Source organism: Gouania willdenowi, chromosome 7 (genome assembly GCF_900634775.1).
Source record: "Gouania willdenowi chromosome 7, fGouWil2.1, whole genome shotgun sequence".
Lineage (NCBI taxonomy): Eukaryota > Metazoa > Chordata > Actinopteri > Blenniiformes > Gobiesocidae > Gouania > Gouania willdenowi.
In genome coordinates, this window is record NC_041050.1 from 38,814,828 (window position 1) to 38,834,149 (window position 19,322).

Sequence of the window (19,322 nt, forward strand, 5' to 3'; positions counted from 1 at the left end):
AATAATAATAATAATAATAATAATAATAATAATCTCACCGTGACCTGATTTAGTTCTTTTTTTATCTCTGTATCTAACACTAAAGTTTGATTATGAAAGTAAAACGTCATTATTAGCTGTTAGCTGATAGGCTGAGTAGGGGACTGTAGCCCCGCCCCTTTCGGCGGTCGAGGACAGAAGAGAGAGAGAGCAGTGCAGAGAGGAGGTGAGTTTAAACCTTTAAACTTTATTCATTAGTTTGTAAAGTTTCTGTTCATCAGACAAACTTTTAGATAAAGATGTTAAATGTTTTAATGTGTAAAAACGCAATGTTTGAGAAGATTAATTTTATTAATAACAAACAAAAATATTTGACCGACTGAGAAACAGTTCAAACTATTCTTATTTCTTTATTATTATTATTTTAAAGGTTGGAACACGACTGTTGTTTTACACTGTATTATTATTTTTATTTCATTATTTATTAATCTTACGTTTCCTTCTGTCGTCATAGTTTTTCTGTTTGATCTGATGAATCACTTTGAACACTTTTTTATTTCTTTAACTTAATGATTGTTTTGTTGTGTCCTCGACGTGTTGATTGTGTAGTTACTGTGAGTAGAACATGTTTGTGTTTTTCTATGGAACAGTGTTTTTATTAAACACTCGGACAGGATGGACCTGACGTCACACGCCGTTTCTGATTATGTTACAAGAGGCGGGGCTTGGAAAGATGAGAACCAATCTGGAAGCATCACACGCCAGCCAACAGCCAATGGGACACCAGCAAATATCAGTTCAGGTGAAATGAACAAATTAAAAAGAAAGAAAGAAAAATGTTTTCTCTGTCGAGTTTAGTTCAGCAAGAGACTCATCAACTCATTAAATGACTCATTACAGCCTATTAGTTACTCACAAACTAATTAACTGACTCATTAACTGACTTAATATAATCGTTATTAACTCACTTTCTCATAAACTGACTCATTAATTCATTAACTGACGTCATTACAACCCTTATTAACTCATTCATTAACTGACTCATTACAGCCCTTATTAATTCACTAACTAATTAAGTGACTCACTAACTCATTAACTCACTCATAAACTGACTCATTACAGCCCTTATTAATTCACTAACTAATTAAGTGACTCACTAACTCATTAACTCACTCATAAACTGACTCATTACTCATTTACTCATTCAATAACTGAGTCATTAACTCATAAACTGACTCAATACAATCCTAATTAACTCATTACCTGACTCATTACAACTCTTATTAACTCACTAACTGGTGGCTCCTCCTCCTTTAACTAAAGATCAGCTGATCGCTCTCTGACCTTTTCACTGTTTGTAGATGTTGCTATGGAAGCTCCGCCCCCTCTGAGGTCAGAAGATGCAGACAGCAGCAACGACTCTTTGATTGACAGCTCGTCCCGACTCCTGCCTGCCCTCAGTCAGCTGACCTCTGACCTCGGTGAGGAAACGCCTAATGTGTGATGTCATCAGTTACGTATTAACAATGATGTCATCTCTTCGTCTCTCAGGAGTGGATGGTTCAGCTGAGTCTCCGCCCCCAAGCGATATAAACCATGGACAGAAGGCCAATCAGAAGCGGTTACACTCGACTAAACGCAAAACTAACTCCGCCCACATTAAGGAAGTTGCTGGAGACGGTGAGCCAATCAGATCAGAGAATACTGATCCATGGCAGGAGTTTAAAAAAATAATTTTACCCACAGCCCTTTAGAGAGAGATTTACGACAATGGAAGTCCAAAATGCTTGATCGTCACGTGATTCATTTAAGACTGAATTTGTTCCCGGAAGTTATTGGCGAGTCATTAGAATCCATTGATTCCTAGTGACATAAGTGTGATTTTTGGTAATTTGTCATCAATAACTGCATTGATTGACAATATGTATACAGTACACCGTCATATGTATGTGTATATACATTATATGTTTATGTAGTTCCATTAAAAAAAATTCCACTGTAAATTTGTATTAATAATTAGTGTAAACAGCTTACCTGCTTTTTGACATAGTTAAGGCCAACATTAATTTGGTTAAAAAAAAAATTGTTAATTTGTATTGTACACAGGATGTATTGCTTTGAATTTTCTTTAATTTTCTTTTTTTTTTTAAAGGGGGGGTCATTTAAAAACACCATTGAAAACACATTTATTAAGTTTATACATATATAAAAATAGACATTAGATTTTTTATTACTATGCACTTATGTACCAAGATAAATTTATTAAATAAATGTCTAACAAAGTCAGAAACATTAATAACTTGTCATGCAGTTTGTTGTGCTGTATGGGGATGCTCCAATCGTTCCGAAAAAGGAGGTAAAATGTTTGACTTCCCAACCAAACCAGAGAGGACAAAGAAACGATTAGTCAGCAGGAGCAATCTAAAATTAAAAAATCAGGATTATAACAATAAAAAATCTGTGAGATGATCATATTCAAACACTTCACTTGCACTTTTTCCACAATTAACACAATCAAAAAGCTTATTGTTTGATAAAAAAGAAGAACATATGTAATGCTGTGTCTCTGCTAATAATCCCTTAATTTTCTAAGAAGAATTTAGAATTTTTTTCTCTTTTTTTTGAACATGAAAACAATAGCAGTGTATCTCACAATGAAAAAAATTATAATAGTAAAAAAAAAAAATACAAAAATTGAAAATAAAAATAAAAACTTACTAGTTTAGTGGGGGATAATCCACTAACATGCCTTAATGCACACGTTAATGGGTTTAGATACGCTGATGATAATAATAATAATAACGTCTTACCGTTCAAAAGTGCATCACAACCCGTCTAAACCGCTCTAATAAACTGATCACTTCTGGGAACTATTGTGGCTCCATGAGCCGCCATTGCTGTAAAAAAAACCGAACCTTTGGAGTGACCGGAGTTGTTCTCTCTCTACACAGTGGCCCCCAAACATAACGTTTATGAAATTTAACTCATTAAACCTTTAGAAAAAGGTCCACGTTTCATTTCCTGCGTTGGTTCGACTCAGCGTGAAGACATTGGTTTTAGTTCAGAGAAAAGTTAGTGAACGCCACCAATGTTCAGAGGCTTTTCTACACGTGAGAAGTTTTAAAAAACATAACAAAAAATACACCTTAGATTAACATTAAGGTTTATTATTATTATTATCATTATTATTATTATTATTATAGATTAACAGGAAGGTGTGTGACCTCCCACCTGCAGCTATGGAACCAAAACACACACACACACTCACACACACAGTGTGTTTATCAGCTCCAACAGGAACATCTGCTTATCTCTGCTGACCACAAACAGGCTCCGCCCACTGCTGACATTATCTGTTACCATGTTTTTACTAACAGTCAAAAACCGTCCGAGAGAAAAAATAACATTGATAAGTTCAGCGTTCACTGTCTCCTCTCTCTGCAGAATGCTGCGTTCACTGTCTCCTCTCTCTGCAGAATGCTGCGTTCACTGTCTCCTCTCTCTATACAGAATGCTGCGTTCACTGTCTCCTCTCTCTGCAGAATGCTGCGTTCACTGTCTCCTCTCTCTGCAGAATGCTGCATTCACTGTCTCTTTTCTCTGCAAAATGCTGCGTTCACTGTCTCCTCTCGCTATACAGAATGCTGCGTTCACTGTCTCCTCTCTCTGCAGAATGCTGCGTTCACTGTCTCCTCTCTCTATACAGAATGCTGGGTTCACTGTCTCCTCTCTCTGCAGAATGCTGCGTTCACTGTCTCCTCTCTCTATACAGAATGCTGCGTTCACTGTCTCCTTTCTCTGAAAAATGCTGCGTTCACTGTCTCCTCTCTCTATACAGAATGCTGGGTTCACTGTCTCCTCTCTCTGCAGAATGCTGCGTTCACTGTCTCCTCTCTCTGCAGAATGCTGCGTTCACTGTCTCCTCTCTCTGCAGAATGCTGCGTTCACTGTCTCCTCTCTCTGCAGAATGCTGCGTTCACTGTCTCCTCTCTCTGCAGAATGCTGGGTTCACTGTCTCCTCTCTCTATACAGGATGCTGCGTTCACTGTCTCCTGGCGTGTCTGTACGGCGAGCTGCTGTCCATGTGTTCGGCTGTGGGGGCGTGCCTTGAGTGTGGAGTAGGCGGAGCCAGCTGTTGTGACATGGCGAGCTGTTGCTGCTGCTGTGTGGAGGCGTGCGAGGATGACACGTGCACGGCAGTGCTGGACTGTGCAGTCCTCGAGGACTGCTGCTGCGCGTCTGCCGACTGTCTGGAGATATGCTTAGAATGCTGCTCCATCTGCTTCCCCTCGTAGGCAGCCAATCACAGCAGGACTACAATGTAGGCAGCCAATCACAGCAGGACTAGAACGTAGGCAGCCAATCACAGCAGGACTAGAACGTAGGCAGCCAATCACAGCAGGACTACAATGTGGGCAGTCAATCACAGGAGGACTAGAACGTAGGCAGCCAATCACAGCAGGACTAGAACGTAGGCAGCCAATCACAGCAGGACTGCAATGTGGGCAGTCAATCACAGGAGGACTAGAACGTAGGCAGCCAATCACAGGAAGACTAGAACGTAGGCAGCCAATCACAGGACTACAACGTGATGTCACACAATCTGCTCCAATTAAAACTTTACGTTGCAAAAAAGCATTTCTTCACAGATGAGGGCGTTTCTTACAGAAGTGGGAGGGTCTAAAGTGGATTATGTTTTCCATGACACACTGAGGCTTTTGTTGCAAGGTTGGATTTCACTGAAAATAAAGTAACGAAGGCGTTTTTTGACCTTTATGAAAGAAGAGACCACACCCACAGCGTATCTTTCTCTGACTTTTATTTCTATAGAAAAGTTTGAAACTAGAAAAAAACAAAAACTACGACAACATTTAGGACAGAAACTTCCCTTTTTGGATCAAACCAATGCCCACATTAGGACACGCCCACTTTAATATAAACGCCCTGTTTTAACAGATGTGGGCAAGTCTGAATCTACAGTATTATCCGATCACTACAGGTTTAACAAATGTTTGATCTTAAGCTCAAACAAAATTTCCAATTTCCCAGGAAACAGGAAGCAGTGCATTCAAAATAAAAGCTTCTCTCTCCAACTACTAAACCTCCCCTGGCTTTACTTCCTTATTTCTGACTGGTCACACTGGGTAGGAACACACAAACTGGTTCATGATCAGCAATAAGACATCTGTTACTATGGTTACACACCCACACCAGCTGACCAATGGGTTGCTATAGTGACGCTGCACGTTGTGATACAGCTCTGAACGAGCTTGGTTTCCGTGGTTACATTAAAGGATGTTAAGCTGTAACTATAGTTAAAAAGGTGATCAGACAATACTGTGGGTCAATGAAGTTACCATAGTAACAGTAACCACAGTGAAGGTAACTATAGTTACACAGGATGGTCAACAGTGGGAGGCCAGCGGTGGTTGCCATGGTAACAGATTATGGAGGACCTCCTCAGGGACGCTACTACGACACGTTTTAAGGTGCTTTAACACCAAACGCGACTGAAGTGACTGAAGCAACTCGTTAACATTAAAATCAATGTAAATGACGCAACCTCAAGTTATCTCCCCTAAAGCGACGAGACGTGTAATTTGAAAAGTTGAAAAATCGGAACTTTTTAAGTGACTTCAAACGACAAATCAATCATCCTTCACTGTTTATAGAGCAGAGGCTGTAGCCCCTCCCTGCTCCCTCCCGCTTCAGTGCAGACGGCTGCTGCCGAGGCTGTACGGCTTCCTCAGTTTATCAGGGCTAAATTAAAGACGTTAACTTCTTGAAAACCACAGTAATTACTGACCATAACACATTCTGAGTGAATTCATCCTTTAATATCTCCGTAAGTTGATCATTTAAACCGTAAAAGCGGAGCAAGAAGGAAAATAAGTGATCAACCCTCTCTCTCTTTCTCTCTACCCTGTCACCGGCTCAAAACACACACGCACACACACGGTGATTGCGTCACTGGAGCGATAAAGTGATGAAGTGAGCGAGCGACACATCAGGGGAGATGGAGGCTACTGCAGCGCTGTGGTCGCATTCATACGGTGTGAACGCATCTTAAAAGTCATCAGTGCAGGAACCTCTGAATGTTGATTGGTGTGTGTGTGTGTGTGTGTGTGTGTACGTTGACATGACAGCAGCTCAAACAGAGACTTCAAGAAGGTGAAATTAGAAGAATAAATGACGCAGTGAGAGAAAAGTTCAAGCGTTTCAGTATCTGGAATAAGAAAATGTGATAAAAACATTTTTGTTTGACCTCCTCTTTGAACCACCAGTTGAGAACCTGCATTTTCGACGCTCACAGGGAATATAAAATCTTTTTAAACAGTTTCACGGGGGCTCAGACATCTTCGTCCATGCTGAAGCTGCTCCTCCTGCTGCTGGTTTTGGAGGCGCTGCAGGACAGCAGGGGGTCAGAGGCCACGCCTCCTCCGTCCTCCTCCATCAGCAGCCCGTGTAGCTCCACCTCAGACATCAGAGCAGAGGAGAACACGGCCGACGCTCCTCCAGCCTCCTCCAGCTCCACGAAGCTCAGCGCGTCCAGGCACAGAGAAGGAGTCACCAGCGAGGAAGAGGAGGAGGAGGAAGGAGAGAGCAGAGTGTCTGCAGCGATGGAGGAGGAGCAAGAGGTGGAGGAGGTGACACCGTGGAGACGAGCCTGGAGCTCCAACTCCTGCAGGAGGAACAGGAGACATGTCAGGGTTCTGTTAGCTTAATTCGCTCTATTAGCTCCATTAATTAATTTCAACTTTATATATATAGCACAAATTACAACAAAGTCATCTCAGTGCATTTAAAAAATAAATAGTCCAGAGTAATAAAGAAAGAAACAATCCAACAAGATCCATATGAACAAGTATTTAGCGACAGTGGGCCACTAAATGAGGCGGCAGCCATCCACTTCAACTGTAGCTTCATTAACTCCTTTAACTCCATTAGCTTCTTTAGCTTTAACTCAATTAGCATCATTAGCTTAATTAACTATATAAGCTTCATTAGCTCCATTAGCTTCATTAATTCCATTACCTTTATTAGTTTCGTTAGCTCCAGAATATCACCTTTAAAGAACTCTGAGAAGCAAAGACTACATCTCCCATAATACCCTGCTTCTGCCATATGGGTGGAGGAAACTAAGATGTTTTACCATGAAACTTCAACCACTAAAACTAAACTATGAACGCACTAATAGACACAAACCCACACCAAATACACACAATATTACACTAAAAACACAAAATGACAAAGATACGAAAAAATGACTTAAACATCTTTCAAAAGGACAACAAAAGTACACAATATGATAATGGAAAAAACACAATAGGACTACAAAAAGACAACAAGAAAATAGCAAAAATGACTTGACAAATACAGAAGTACTTCAAAATTACAGTAAAAATACAGTAACAACCAAAGAAAAACACAAAATAAATCCCAAAACACACCAAAAGTCACAAAAGGACTCCATTGTGGTACGTTCACACCAAACGCGTTTCGGACGTCAAAATCGGGCCTCACGCGCGTTGTTAGACGCTTATGCTCAATGAATACAGACGCTTGTCAACAGTGTCGAAGATGCTCATTTTTCTGAATCCGTCACGATTGGGGAACGCTCCTGATTGGTCGACGTGCTGCAATATGCCCCAAAAGTTCAACAATCCCAACTCCAGCGTCGGCCGCATTGGAAGCGACGGACGCACGCCAAAAGCATCCGCCGCGCGAAAAGGTTCAAAACGTGTCGCACAGGAGGCACAGCTGGACCTCCGACGCTCCCTAGAAGTGCATCCACCATGTATTGTGAATGTAAACCTGATGCTTTCGATGTGCTTGGTGTGAACGCGCCTTTAGAGGGAACAGTCTGAAGCTCCGCCCACCTGTATGCGTAGCAGCAATGATTGGTTGGTGTTCTCCAGCCTCCTCTGTCTCTCCTCCAGTTCTCGAGCTCTCATCTGATCCTTCTGTAGTTTACGGATGTAATCCACCGACGCCTTTAGGATGGTTCCTTTGTTCCACCGTGGCTCCCTAAGTACAGAGTAATCAGATTACTACCAACACTATTTCTACTATTACTGTGTCGTAGCATTAGCTGTGCTCCTATGAAGTAATCTGATTACTGAAACTGTTACTCGTGCTGATGACTAAAGTAATCTGATTACTCAGACTCAGTGTTACTGTTGTTTGTAACTAAAGTAATCTGATTACTCAGACTCAGTTTTACTGTTGTTTGTAACTAAAGTAATCTGATTACTCAGACTCAGTGATACTTGTGTTGATGACTAAAGTAATCTGATTACTCAAACTCTTACTCATGTTGATGACTAAAGTAATCTGATTACTCAGACTGAGTGTTACTGTTGTTTGTAACTAAAGAAATCTGATTACTCAGACTCAGTGATACTTGTGTTGATGACTAAAGTAATCTGATTACTCTTAGTGTGTGCTGAGTGAGTGTGTTCACTGACGGGTCAAAGGATTTGGGGATCATGGCTCCGAGCTCCTTGATTCTGTCGTTAATGTTGAAGCGTCTTCGTCTTTCAACTAAAAACAAAAGGAAATGATGTCATTAACAACATGTGACCAGTGACTAACATGTAACTACTGAGTAATCTGTAACTAACTGGTCCAAAAGTGTCTCAGCACTCACTGAGGTTGTGGTTGTCTTTCTTCTGTCTCTCTTTGATCAGCGCTTTGGTCTCCACATCTGCAACAAACAAACAAACAACAACTAAAAAACAATAACACAATAACATCTGAATAAACGAAACACGTAAACAACAACACCTGAAACAATATGTAAATATAACAAACATCCCATACCAACAAATGTAGAACTAACAAAACAACATTAAAGGTGTGTTTCTACATTAAATCACATGTGTGTAGAATTGTGTGTCTTTGTATACTTTGTGTTAATACATGTGGGTTTGTGTACATTTGTGTGTTTATACCATTCAGTTCTCTCTTGACCTGCAGGTTAGCCGGGCAGCTGTTGCTAATGGTTACGATAGGCGTGGCCGACTCCCCTCCACAGCTGTACGTGTCCAGCACGTTACCCGACACCGGCAGCTGCAACAGACCAATTAGAGAGCAGAGTGAGCCCATAGCAACAGGGGATCTGGACCAATAGGGAGAGTCAGTGGTCAGCTGACCTGAATATCACAAAACTTTAAGGTGAAATGTGAAAAACACTGAGAAACATAACAAACATCTTTTTAAACAAACAAATTAAATAAAATAAAAATTATTCTAGCGCTCAGTGATGCATCTTTGGCTCCGTAGAGTTTACAGCTTAAAACAACCAAAGAAACTATTTACAGTAACATTTCTGTTGAATGGAAATATTTGGGGGTTTTATTTATGAGCAAGTAACAACAGTGGAAAATATAGCACTTTTAATTTGAAGGGACTTTGTAATATATTAAAAAAATATTTAACATTATCTTTCTAAAACTTTGCTCCCAACTGTTGGCATCATCTTTAAAGGGGCAGTATTGCGAAAAATTCACTTTCTAATAATTTTCTACAGTGATATACATTCTTTAGCCTCATTCAGACGAACAAAGTTAAAAATGTTCTGTTTCCTCCCTCCCTTGTTATTCCACATTTTGTAAAAACACAGCTCCAAACAGGACAGTTGGATTCCTCTCACCAGGTGACAGCACGTAGCGGAAACTCCACCTCCTGACAATCCTGGCTCCTCCTACCCTAAAAGAATGTGAGCTCCTCCCTCTCAAACTACCTCACAGCTAAAACAAACACTGCGGTTTAATATAGAACATATATTATTACACTATTGTCTTATATGTAAAGCTACATACCCCTCCCTGAGGAGTAGGGGGCAGCCATGGTGTAGCACTCACAGCAGTTCCATTTTTAGTAGCCGTTATACTGCCTCGTTTTGCCATTGACATGATCTGACGAGTTTGTGACCCAATGCGAAGCAGCGTTGGACAAAATAGTGGACTATCACCTTAAATGGACTATTCCTGTAGTCAGTAGTGGAGAAGAGGAGAAGAAAGCAACGTAGCAGCTCTGGTGAGTGTTTGAAACAGCTGACTCAGCTGACTGACTTCATTGCTGCTGTTGCTGCTGCATACACACCCTGAAACAGTGTTTGTCTGACTCACAATCACAATAGCCGCTTAAATAGCCATGTGTTTTACTGTAATGTGCATTTTTTTGGCTGAAAACAATAACAGGAGTGGATGAATAGCAAAAGAAAATCGCTATGGTAATAAAGCTGTGGCATGAAGTCTGCGTCTATAGACACGCCCACTTATGCATGTTCATGAACACCCCAAAACATCCCGTTTATAGAAGCATTATTAGTGTCTTTTCAGAGGCTAAAACTCTTGAAAACAAACGAGTTTGTGAAAAAAAAACTCAAATACTATGCTGTTGGGGTTCTTAGAACAAATGGAGATAGGTGAAAAATAGCACAATACTGGAGCTTTAAAGATCCAGAAATCATTAAGTTAACTAACAACTTTACTTCATTTTCACTTCATTATAAATACACAAAAATGTGATGTTGCTCTTTTTCTGAGTTCTTTGATGAGAAACACATTTAACCTGAATGACCAGAGTTCAACAGAGCAGCAGCTCTCTACATGTTGCAGTAAACAATATATAATATATATATAAAAGCAAATATATATATTTGCTTTTATTTTGAAGGCAAAGTGCTATGTCAGCAGCAGTAGATTGTTACACACTAAGAGCAACAGCTGAGTTTCTGCACTTTATAAAATCCTAATAAGGAATCAATCAAAGACAAAGGAAGCAGTAGAATCACACAGAGGAGCATTATGAACAGTTTGAGTGGTTTCTATGGAAGAAGGAAATGCTGAGGCGACGTTATGGTCTAATCTATAAAACTGAAAAACAGCATCAAACCTGCAGCTAGGAACCAATCAGCAGCACCAACACACACCTCAGAGGTCACAAACACAAAAACCTGCAGCTTTACCTCCGACTTTATCCTCCGTTTCTCACTGTCAGGCAGCAACACCAGAATCCTCATCTTAGTCTGATCTCTCACTCACTGACACACACACACACACACACACACTCGGACACATACACATACACACAGTCAGCAGTCACTGCTGCTGATGTTCCTCTTTCAGACCGGACGACTGTTAGAAATAAGAAACCAACTTTTTAAGAAGCACAAAAACTCCCAGAGTTCTCACACACACACACACACACACACACACACACACACACACACACACACACACACACACACACACACACACACACACACACACACACACACACACAACTCCACTTACTGCTTTAAAATCATATTTTTACCAATCTTAATGTATATATCATTATATCATGTATTTTTCATTTATTCGTTGGTGTAATGAAAATGTGTGTTGATGTACCTTTGAAAGTATTGTTTCTGTTTATTTTGAATTTTTTTCAGTTCCTACGTGTACTAAAACTTGATTTTTTCTTTATGGACCCCACGAAGATTAGCAACCACCACGATGGAAGCTGGTGAAGATCCAATGAACTAATAAACAGTCACACAGCCAGACACTCAAACACTGTTGAGTTATTGAGTATTTACAAGTTTGCTCAAACCTCCAAAGTGGTTTAGTTTGCTTTGGTGCAACTGTTTGTGTTTTTATTCAAACAAACAAATGTTAATGTTGACATTGTGTGTGTGTGTGTGTGTGTGTGTGTGTGTGTGTGTGTTACCGTATTGGCCAGCTGCAGTCCTGAGTCGATCAGGGTCAGAAAGTCGTCGTTGAAACTCGACTCCAGGCTTATGATGTCATCAATGATGGTGTCTTTAATCTAAAGGAACCAATCAGAGACCCCGTTGTTAACAGATGGTTAGTGAGCACTGACTGGAACAGAAACAATAAAAACTAACAAATAAACAGAAAAACACACTAAAAATATCACACAAAAAATAATCACACAAACTCTGTTGTTTCCTGTTAATGATCTGATTGGTCATTATTTTAATGCCGACATGAATGTTGATCATGTGACCCTGATTGTGACCCCACCCCCTGTGATAAGAGCTGCCTGTTGTGTTGATCTCTTTGTTCTGCTGAGAATGTTTGTGAGGAACAGGAAGCTGAGTCAGATCCTATGGAACTGCTGAGTCAGCAGAACCAGTCAGAGAGGAAGAGTTGACACACACACACACACACACACACACACACACACACACACACACACACAAACTGAACACACACACACAAACTGAACACACACAGGTACACACTGAGCACGCGCGCACGCACTCACTCACACACACACACACCTCTTTTTTGGGGTTGCTATCCAGTGGTTTGTGGGCAGGGCTTAGTGGTGCATCTGGCCTCTGATTGGACAGGTACTGTCGGACCTGCTGCCTCTGAGCCTGCTGCAGGTGGTACCTGGTTGGATTCTCCAGGTGAGTCTGGACCTGAGGGAGCACAGAGGTGCATGATGGGAGACGTGGGCCCTTACTGAGCTCTCCTGATTTGACACTAGCTGTTCTTTAGCTCCTCCTACCTTCAGCACCTCCACAGGGACCTGAGCAGCAGGTCTGTTAGAGGACAGGGAGACGCTGATGGGGGAAGAGGAGTCAGTGCAGCGTAGATGCTGCTCCTCCCTCTGCTGCTCCTCCAGAGCCTGCTGACGCATCAGGTCCTGTCGCATCAGAACCCTGCAGGAGGAGCAGGATGTTAGCATGGCTGTACAGGGTGGGAGGTGGAGGACTTGGTGCAGCAGGTCTTGTGATGGTTGTAGTCGTAGTTACAGTGGGATTTGTGGTACTGTTGTTCCTGCACTTTTTGTTGTTGTTTACAGTATCAAAGATTGTTTTGTGGTAGTTTTTGTTATTATTTTAGGTTGCAGTGTTTTTGTTATTGTCATAATTAGTGTAGTCTTTGTTTATGTTGTGACACTGTAGTTGGAGTTACAGTTAGGTTAGTGTATTTGTTGTTGTTAGTGTACAAGTTGTTGTTAGCATACATGTTGTTGTTGTTAGCGTACAAGTTGTTGTTAGCATACATGTTGTTGTTAGTATACATGTTGTTGTTGTTAGCGTACACGTTGTTGTTGCTGTTAGCGTACGTGTTGCTGTTAGCGCACATGTTGTTGTTGTTAGCGTACACGTTGTTGTTGCTGTTGTTAGCGTACATGTTGTTGTTGTTGCTGTTGTTAGCGTACATGTTGTTGTTGTTGCTGTTGTTAGCGTACATGTTGTTGTTTACCTGGAGCCGATGAATGAGGGCAGAGAGGAGGAGGAAGATGGAGATGAAGCTGCTGTGGAGCTGAAAACGAAGTCATGTCTTTGATTAAAAACAAATATTTGCAACATTTATAAAAAAGTGTCATCTATTGAGCTTTGCAATTTAAAAAAAATGTTCTAATAATATATAGCTGTGATGCTAATGAGCATTATTTACTATGACTCAGCATATTCTAATCCACTGCTGAGTAAATAAATGTTCATTAATATGCGCCGCTATCACCATCAAATAAACAAATAAATCAATAGATGTTCAATCAACCAAACATCAGATTAGGTCGTAAGAGGTCCATGGTGGGCGGTTCTCGGCTGTCTCACCTGATGCCGATTGGCTGACTCTTGATCTGGTAGAAGGTGTCGCTGTCTGAGGGAATCAAACCGTCAACCTCGATGTCAGCCACGATCCCTGACTCCACCCTGCCACACACGATTAGCCAATCAGATGGAGGTGGAGAGAGAAACAGTCTCACAGGTGTGTGAAATTATAGGTGGAGTGGGCGGGGCTTGTCAGTGAGGCTCAGCCTGTTACTGTGTAGAACAGCACAGCAACAGTTCAACGACTTATGTATAAAAAAATACACATTTAAAAAATAATAATAATGTGAATTTCATATTTTCCAACCATTTTTTCGCTCATTTTGAACTGGTTCAAACCAATAAAGTCAGTGTTCTGCTGCCCTCTGCTGGTCAGCTCAGGCCTGCTTTGTGTTTTGTTTGTAACTAAAACAGTGCGACCCCCAGTGGACACATTAGGAAAAGGAACATTGAATGTTTCACCTCTTATGACCTTTGTTATTTTAACAATTAATGTGGACCCCATTAAACATACCGGTGGGCTGGTTGTTGGCCTGCGAGCCTTATATTGGACCCCCTGCCCTAAAAACACAAGGATGAATATATCTCTATCGATGAGTTCAACGTAAGCTCACAATAATGAAAACTTCCGCTCATAACCTTTATAAGCATGTGTCACTTCATGTGTTCATATTCATGTAAGCAGATTTAAGAAAACTGAATGAATTAAATAAAAAAATTAAAATAATAATTTTGGATTTATACTAAATTTCATTTGAATTTTCTTGAATAATTGTATTTGGCAATTGAAAATTACCAAATACAATGTTATAGTAGGAGTTCTTATTATTTTTCTTCAGACAACTCTTTTGTCCTGGAACTCCTCCTAGGCTATTAAAGGTGCAGTCCACAACTTTCAGATCCCTCCCTCCCTGCTGCTCTCTTGTCCTGCCTCCAAACTTTCCAAAGTCCCTCCCTCAGAGGAGCTAACAAGCTAACGTTAGTCCGACAGCAGTAATATAACATGTTCTGTTAAAAGCATATTACTGCAGCGCTTCTCTCTCTCAATGTGCACACACCTCAGCAGCAGCAACAACACAGTGTCTGTGTGGAGTTCTCCTATTTTTCACATGTTGGTGTATAATTTATTTGTTTGATTTATCGCCAACCAAACACTCTGTATTATGTTATAGAATTATCGCATTTTTCTGTATTTTATTTGGGGCGGATTAATCTAAGAAAATATAGGGCGTGATGTGTGTTACCCGCGTATGTGTTTACCTGCCGGATTTCATTTGTACGGATGTCGCTGTTTTGACTGGTGAAGCTGAGCTGGTGAGTTAACGTGTAGATGTTAAACCTGTAACTACTTAAATGTTCATGTGTGCAGTTCATACAGTAGATAATATGTCCGTGTTGTTAATGTTGTGGGTGTGTCTGTTTATGTCGTTACAGTTGATTACCTGGCTGGCAAACGACACGGTTACTGTGCTAGTAATAGTTAGCGGTGAATTGAAATAAAACTGTTAAATGACAGCAATCCGATGTCCGAGCTTGAGTGACACACTTTTCACCAGTGAAACACACCCTTTACGGTGGGAGTTAGTGGATTAAAGTTAGTTAGTCCATTAAAACCGTACAGTGTCACTTACAGCAGCTAACACGGAGGCTGCTGCGCGCACACAAACAACACATGCACCACAAAGTTCTAGTGTAACAATTACAAATCAAACATAATGTAAATCAAGCAGCAGTAATTACCTTTCAAGCAGAAAAGTCAACAATTTTATCTTCTACTCCTCCAGACCATACACTGTAAAAAAGATGGCGCTCCAGCCCCAGGAAAGGGGCGGGGCCTGTGAGCAACTGGTTGTGAGCGATTGGTTTGTATATATGTTTATTTGATAGGGACAGAACAAGAAGCATTGTTACAAGTAACCGATGCCATATTCATAGGCCATATAGCTAACAGCTAATTCGCAGACCTGGTCCCTAAGACATAAAAATACATAACACATTTAAATAAATCATTACAAATAATGCAAATCACAAAAGGCAATAAATGGTTCTTTTTGCTCGGTCACGGTGCATTCTGGCAATCTGCCAAAGGCTGCAGGAGCAGCAGGGGGCGGGGCTCAATGAGCCTGTTTTTTTCACACAAACTATTAGTTTGATGTAAAGCTGAACTTACATAGTGACAGCTTTAGTAAATATGACAAAAAGTCCCGTTTATAGGAGTTGCAGACTGCACCTTTAATGCAGCACTAATGACACGTATGTCATCTCATAGGGACAATGTCAAGGATGATCTGTCGACCTTTTTTGGAGCCAAAATGTCAAGGTCAAGGTTGTGCCAAGTGTCAAAAAACAAAATGTTCAATATCTCTATCAATATTTACGGTACAAGTTCGATGCTTAGAGATCATCTCAAGTGGATTATTTTTTTTTTTGTTGGACCAAAGCTGTACGACCTACGAGTAAAAAGATCGGTAAGGGTCAAAGTTCATGACGTCACAAAAAATAATGTTTTCTCTATAATTTGGCCACAAATTGAGACCCAGGGCTCAGACTGGTACCATTGAACAACATTTCTTTTCAATGTGTGACCTTGACCTTCAATCACCTTGGCCTTCAATGACCTTAAAAGTGACCTTCGATCAAGGTCACTTTTAAGGTCAAGGTCAGTCTTCTGTTTTTCCTGCATTATAACTTTCAATTTAATTTGTAAAAAGAACAAACTTGTCAACAAATCCAGATACAGGTTGTCATTTTTGCAATTTTTTTCAATTTTCAATTGCCAAATACATATTTCCCTTGCTAATACAGGTCTTGCCTAGTTACATGTGATGTGTTTGAGAGCGTGGGAACAAAGTGTGCTGAGGTTCGCGTGGGAAAACATTGTTCTCAATGTTTTAATGGGATAACTTTTGTAATCATTTGTAAATAACAATTAAACTATTTGTGTGTAATTGTCCATTTTCAGGCTGTGTGTTAGTGGGAAAAGAAGGATTTACTAAACAGGAAGTGGATTTGTCTTTTTCGGGGGGGGGGATATAAATCGGTGGCACGTTTGCTGAGTCATGATAAAGAGACGAGGCTTAGTGAAGCCAGCTGTGGATGTTTGAGATAAGTGAGCGGTCACGGCTTTCTTAAGAAGACCATGAATACAATCACAGAATCACTGATGAAAGTATGGTTCAGTCAACAGACAAATTAAATGACTATTTATAATATTTCGGTGAAGAAACGTGTATAAAAACCATGGACATTCTGTAAAACACTCATTTCTCACAACACTGACAGCAGAGCCACAGCAGGGATAACTTTATCCTGGTTGTTAACCTGCTCTGCAACACATAGCTGTAGAGGCTAAATCACCATGGTTACAGGATAGCTGTAGAGGCTAAATCACCATGGTTACAGGTTAGCTGTAGAGGCTAAATCACCATGGTTACTTGTGCTGGATAAACTTGGCCGGCTTTCATTCAACCGACTTGGGGATAAGTTTATCCAGGATAGCTGATTTTTCCAGGCTTTATCCTTTATCCTGGTTTGATGTGTGTAACAACGAATCAGAGGTCAGAGTGAGGAACAATAATAAACGCCTGTGATTGATATTTATATTCACTACAAACCCTGAGAAGAATCAGAGAAGTGATTCTCAGAAAGTTCAAAGACCCTCATCTAAATATAACTTTTTAATTCTAACCAAGGAAATGAAAAGTGCTCGTGTGTTAATACAAATACAGAGATTTTGTCCTCAGAGTTGATGAAAGTGAAAGATTTCAATGGTTAACTTTTATTTCAAACATAATACCTCCATTTTATTTATGAGGCCTTTGGTTGATTTTTTAAAGAAGTTCAAAATTTAAACGACATGTTCTATGAATGGTGTTTGGTGTCCAGTTACTTCATTTAATGCTTTATAACAAAGACTTATTTTTTTAAGAGTACCTTTGAAAAAAATGTTGTTAGCATTCTAAAACCACAAATCAGCCATGAAATAAGTTGTGTTACTTTAAAGGTGCAGTCTGCAACTCTTATAAAAGTGACTGTTGCAGTTAAAATTAGTCTTTTTTTTCCAATAGAGTCTAGTTAGACCTGGATTAGTTCCACTAAAATCTAAGATTGAAGCAGTTTTTCCACAAATGTATTTAAGTCCTAAAGTTTTATAAAAAAATATGAATTAAAGCCATAAAATGTCATATGAAGTGTTACCTTCAGGTGTGAGCTGCAGAAAAACAGAAAGTGAAACAGAAATCTGTCCGACTTTTAAAAAAAAGAAAATAGGCCAATAAAAAACGAATCATGATGCCAAAGTTCATTTAAAGAACATTAAAAATAAGATGTATATCCCTCTGACAGAACACCACACTCAATTTAAAAAACAATTTAAGATTTCAACTTCTTCCACATACCAATATAAGGTTTTCTTAAGGTTTTTTGTTGATGTTATAATAACATTAATGCTTCAGCTCAGTGATGAAACACAAACATTATAAATAATAACGTGTTCAAGTAAAAGCGTTTAAAATGAAAGTTAATTCACCTCAACAATCACATTTGCTCACAAAAATCATAAAAATTAAGACTTAAACTTATTCAATGAAACAAAATCGCATGTGATGCTAAATGTAAAATGATGAGTAACTTATGAAGCATAAAATTTAACCACCAAACTTCATTAACAAAACCTAACAATTTAAGATTTCCACTTTTTAGGCAAATAAAACGTAATAAAACGCAGTTTCCTGGTGTTAAAACGATAACCATCGTCACGGTGATACAATGTATGAGTTATAAAATGTGACGGTCTTCTACAACAACAGTTTAGATCCAAACACTACGGTGTTAAAAAATGATATTTTCTGGTTCGAGGGTCACGCTGAAGTTTGCGCACTCACCGGACAACGTTGAGATTCTCAGCCGAGTCCAGGATGACGAACACGGTCTGCGGCTGCAGGACTCCAGCCTCCTGAGGCTCCGGGCTGCCTGAAGACATCACCGGCGAATGAGGCGAGCTGAGAGCCGACGGAGGGGAGAGCAGAGCGGCTTGATGATCCGACAGTGACCGAGGGTGGAAGGCCTGGCCGCGGGAGTCCGAGCTAGGAGAAGAACCGAACCGAACTGAACCGAACCGAACCGAACCGAACCGAACTAGCAACGAGCAGGAGGGAAGATGTGAAGGATGGTGGATAAAGTTTGCAGGTTGATGGTTCGAGTCCAGCCTGAAGCTCAGAAAGCAAAGAGCGACTCTGAGCATAGACATACAATGAATAGATCAAACACTAATCACTTAATTTTACCTCCAAAAACAGAAAAACCACAAAATAATTTACAACGATTCGATGTTTAAAACTGTACAGAAGTATATGGACACATTTGAACTGGACTGAACACATTTTTACTTCGTTCTTTTTTTTAAATTCACAAATTTAACTTAATTTATTCAGATTTTAAACCCTTCTGACTTAATAATAATAATAATAATAATAATGAAAACATTTTAAAGCACTTTACATTCACTGAAACAAGGGCAGAAAAAAATGAAAAAATAAACAGAAAAAAATGAAAAAATAAACAGAAAAAAAACAATAATAAAACCAAGTGAATATTATCAATAAAACATAGTTTAGCAGAAAGCTCTTGTAAAATGATATATTTTTAGGTCTTGTTTAATTATTTAGATTTCTTTTTAAACAATTCTGACTTTATTGATGAGTCCTTGAAATAATGTGTCAATTACATTAGGTTTTTACTTGTTTATTTATTATAC

At 39.8% G+C, this 19,322-nt stretch overlaps 2 protein-coding genes across 2 annotated transcripts; one reads left to right on the plus strand and one right to left on the minus strand.

Moving 5' to 3' along the window:
- Nucleotides 1-177: 177 nt before the first annotated feature.
- LOC114466623 (myoD family inhibitor domain-containing protein-like) lies at nt 178-5,037 on the plus strand. Its single transcript, XM_028452211.1, has 5 exons — nt 178-205; nt 630-781; nt 1,341-1,460; nt 1,531-1,659; nt 4,012-5,037. Exons 2-5 carry the CDS (start codon nt 655-657, stop codon nt 4,272-4,274), a joined length of 639 nt encoding a protein of 212 aa, XP_028308012.1. The 5' UTR covers nt 178-205; nt 630-654; the 3' UTR covers nt 4,275-5,037.
- Nucleotides 4,782-18,804, minus strand: tfe3a (transcription factor binding to IGHM enhancer 3a). The gene is made up of 11 exons (XM_028452182.1): nt 18,451-18,804; nt 13,571-13,669; nt 13,215-13,274; nt 12,511-12,664; nt 12,278-12,421; nt 11,701-11,799; nt 8,934-9,051; nt 8,630-8,686; nt 8,448-8,523; nt 7,860-8,007; nt 4,782-6,661 (listed from the first exon to the last, which is right to left on the minus strand). The coding sequence occupies exons 1-11, from the start codon at nt 18,546-18,548 to the stop codon at nt 6,329-6,331; spliced, it is 1,386 nt and encodes a 461-aa protein (XP_028307983.1). The 5' UTR covers nt 18,549-18,804; the 3' UTR covers nt 4,782-6,328.
- Nucleotides 18,805-19,322: the final 518 nt, after the last annotated feature.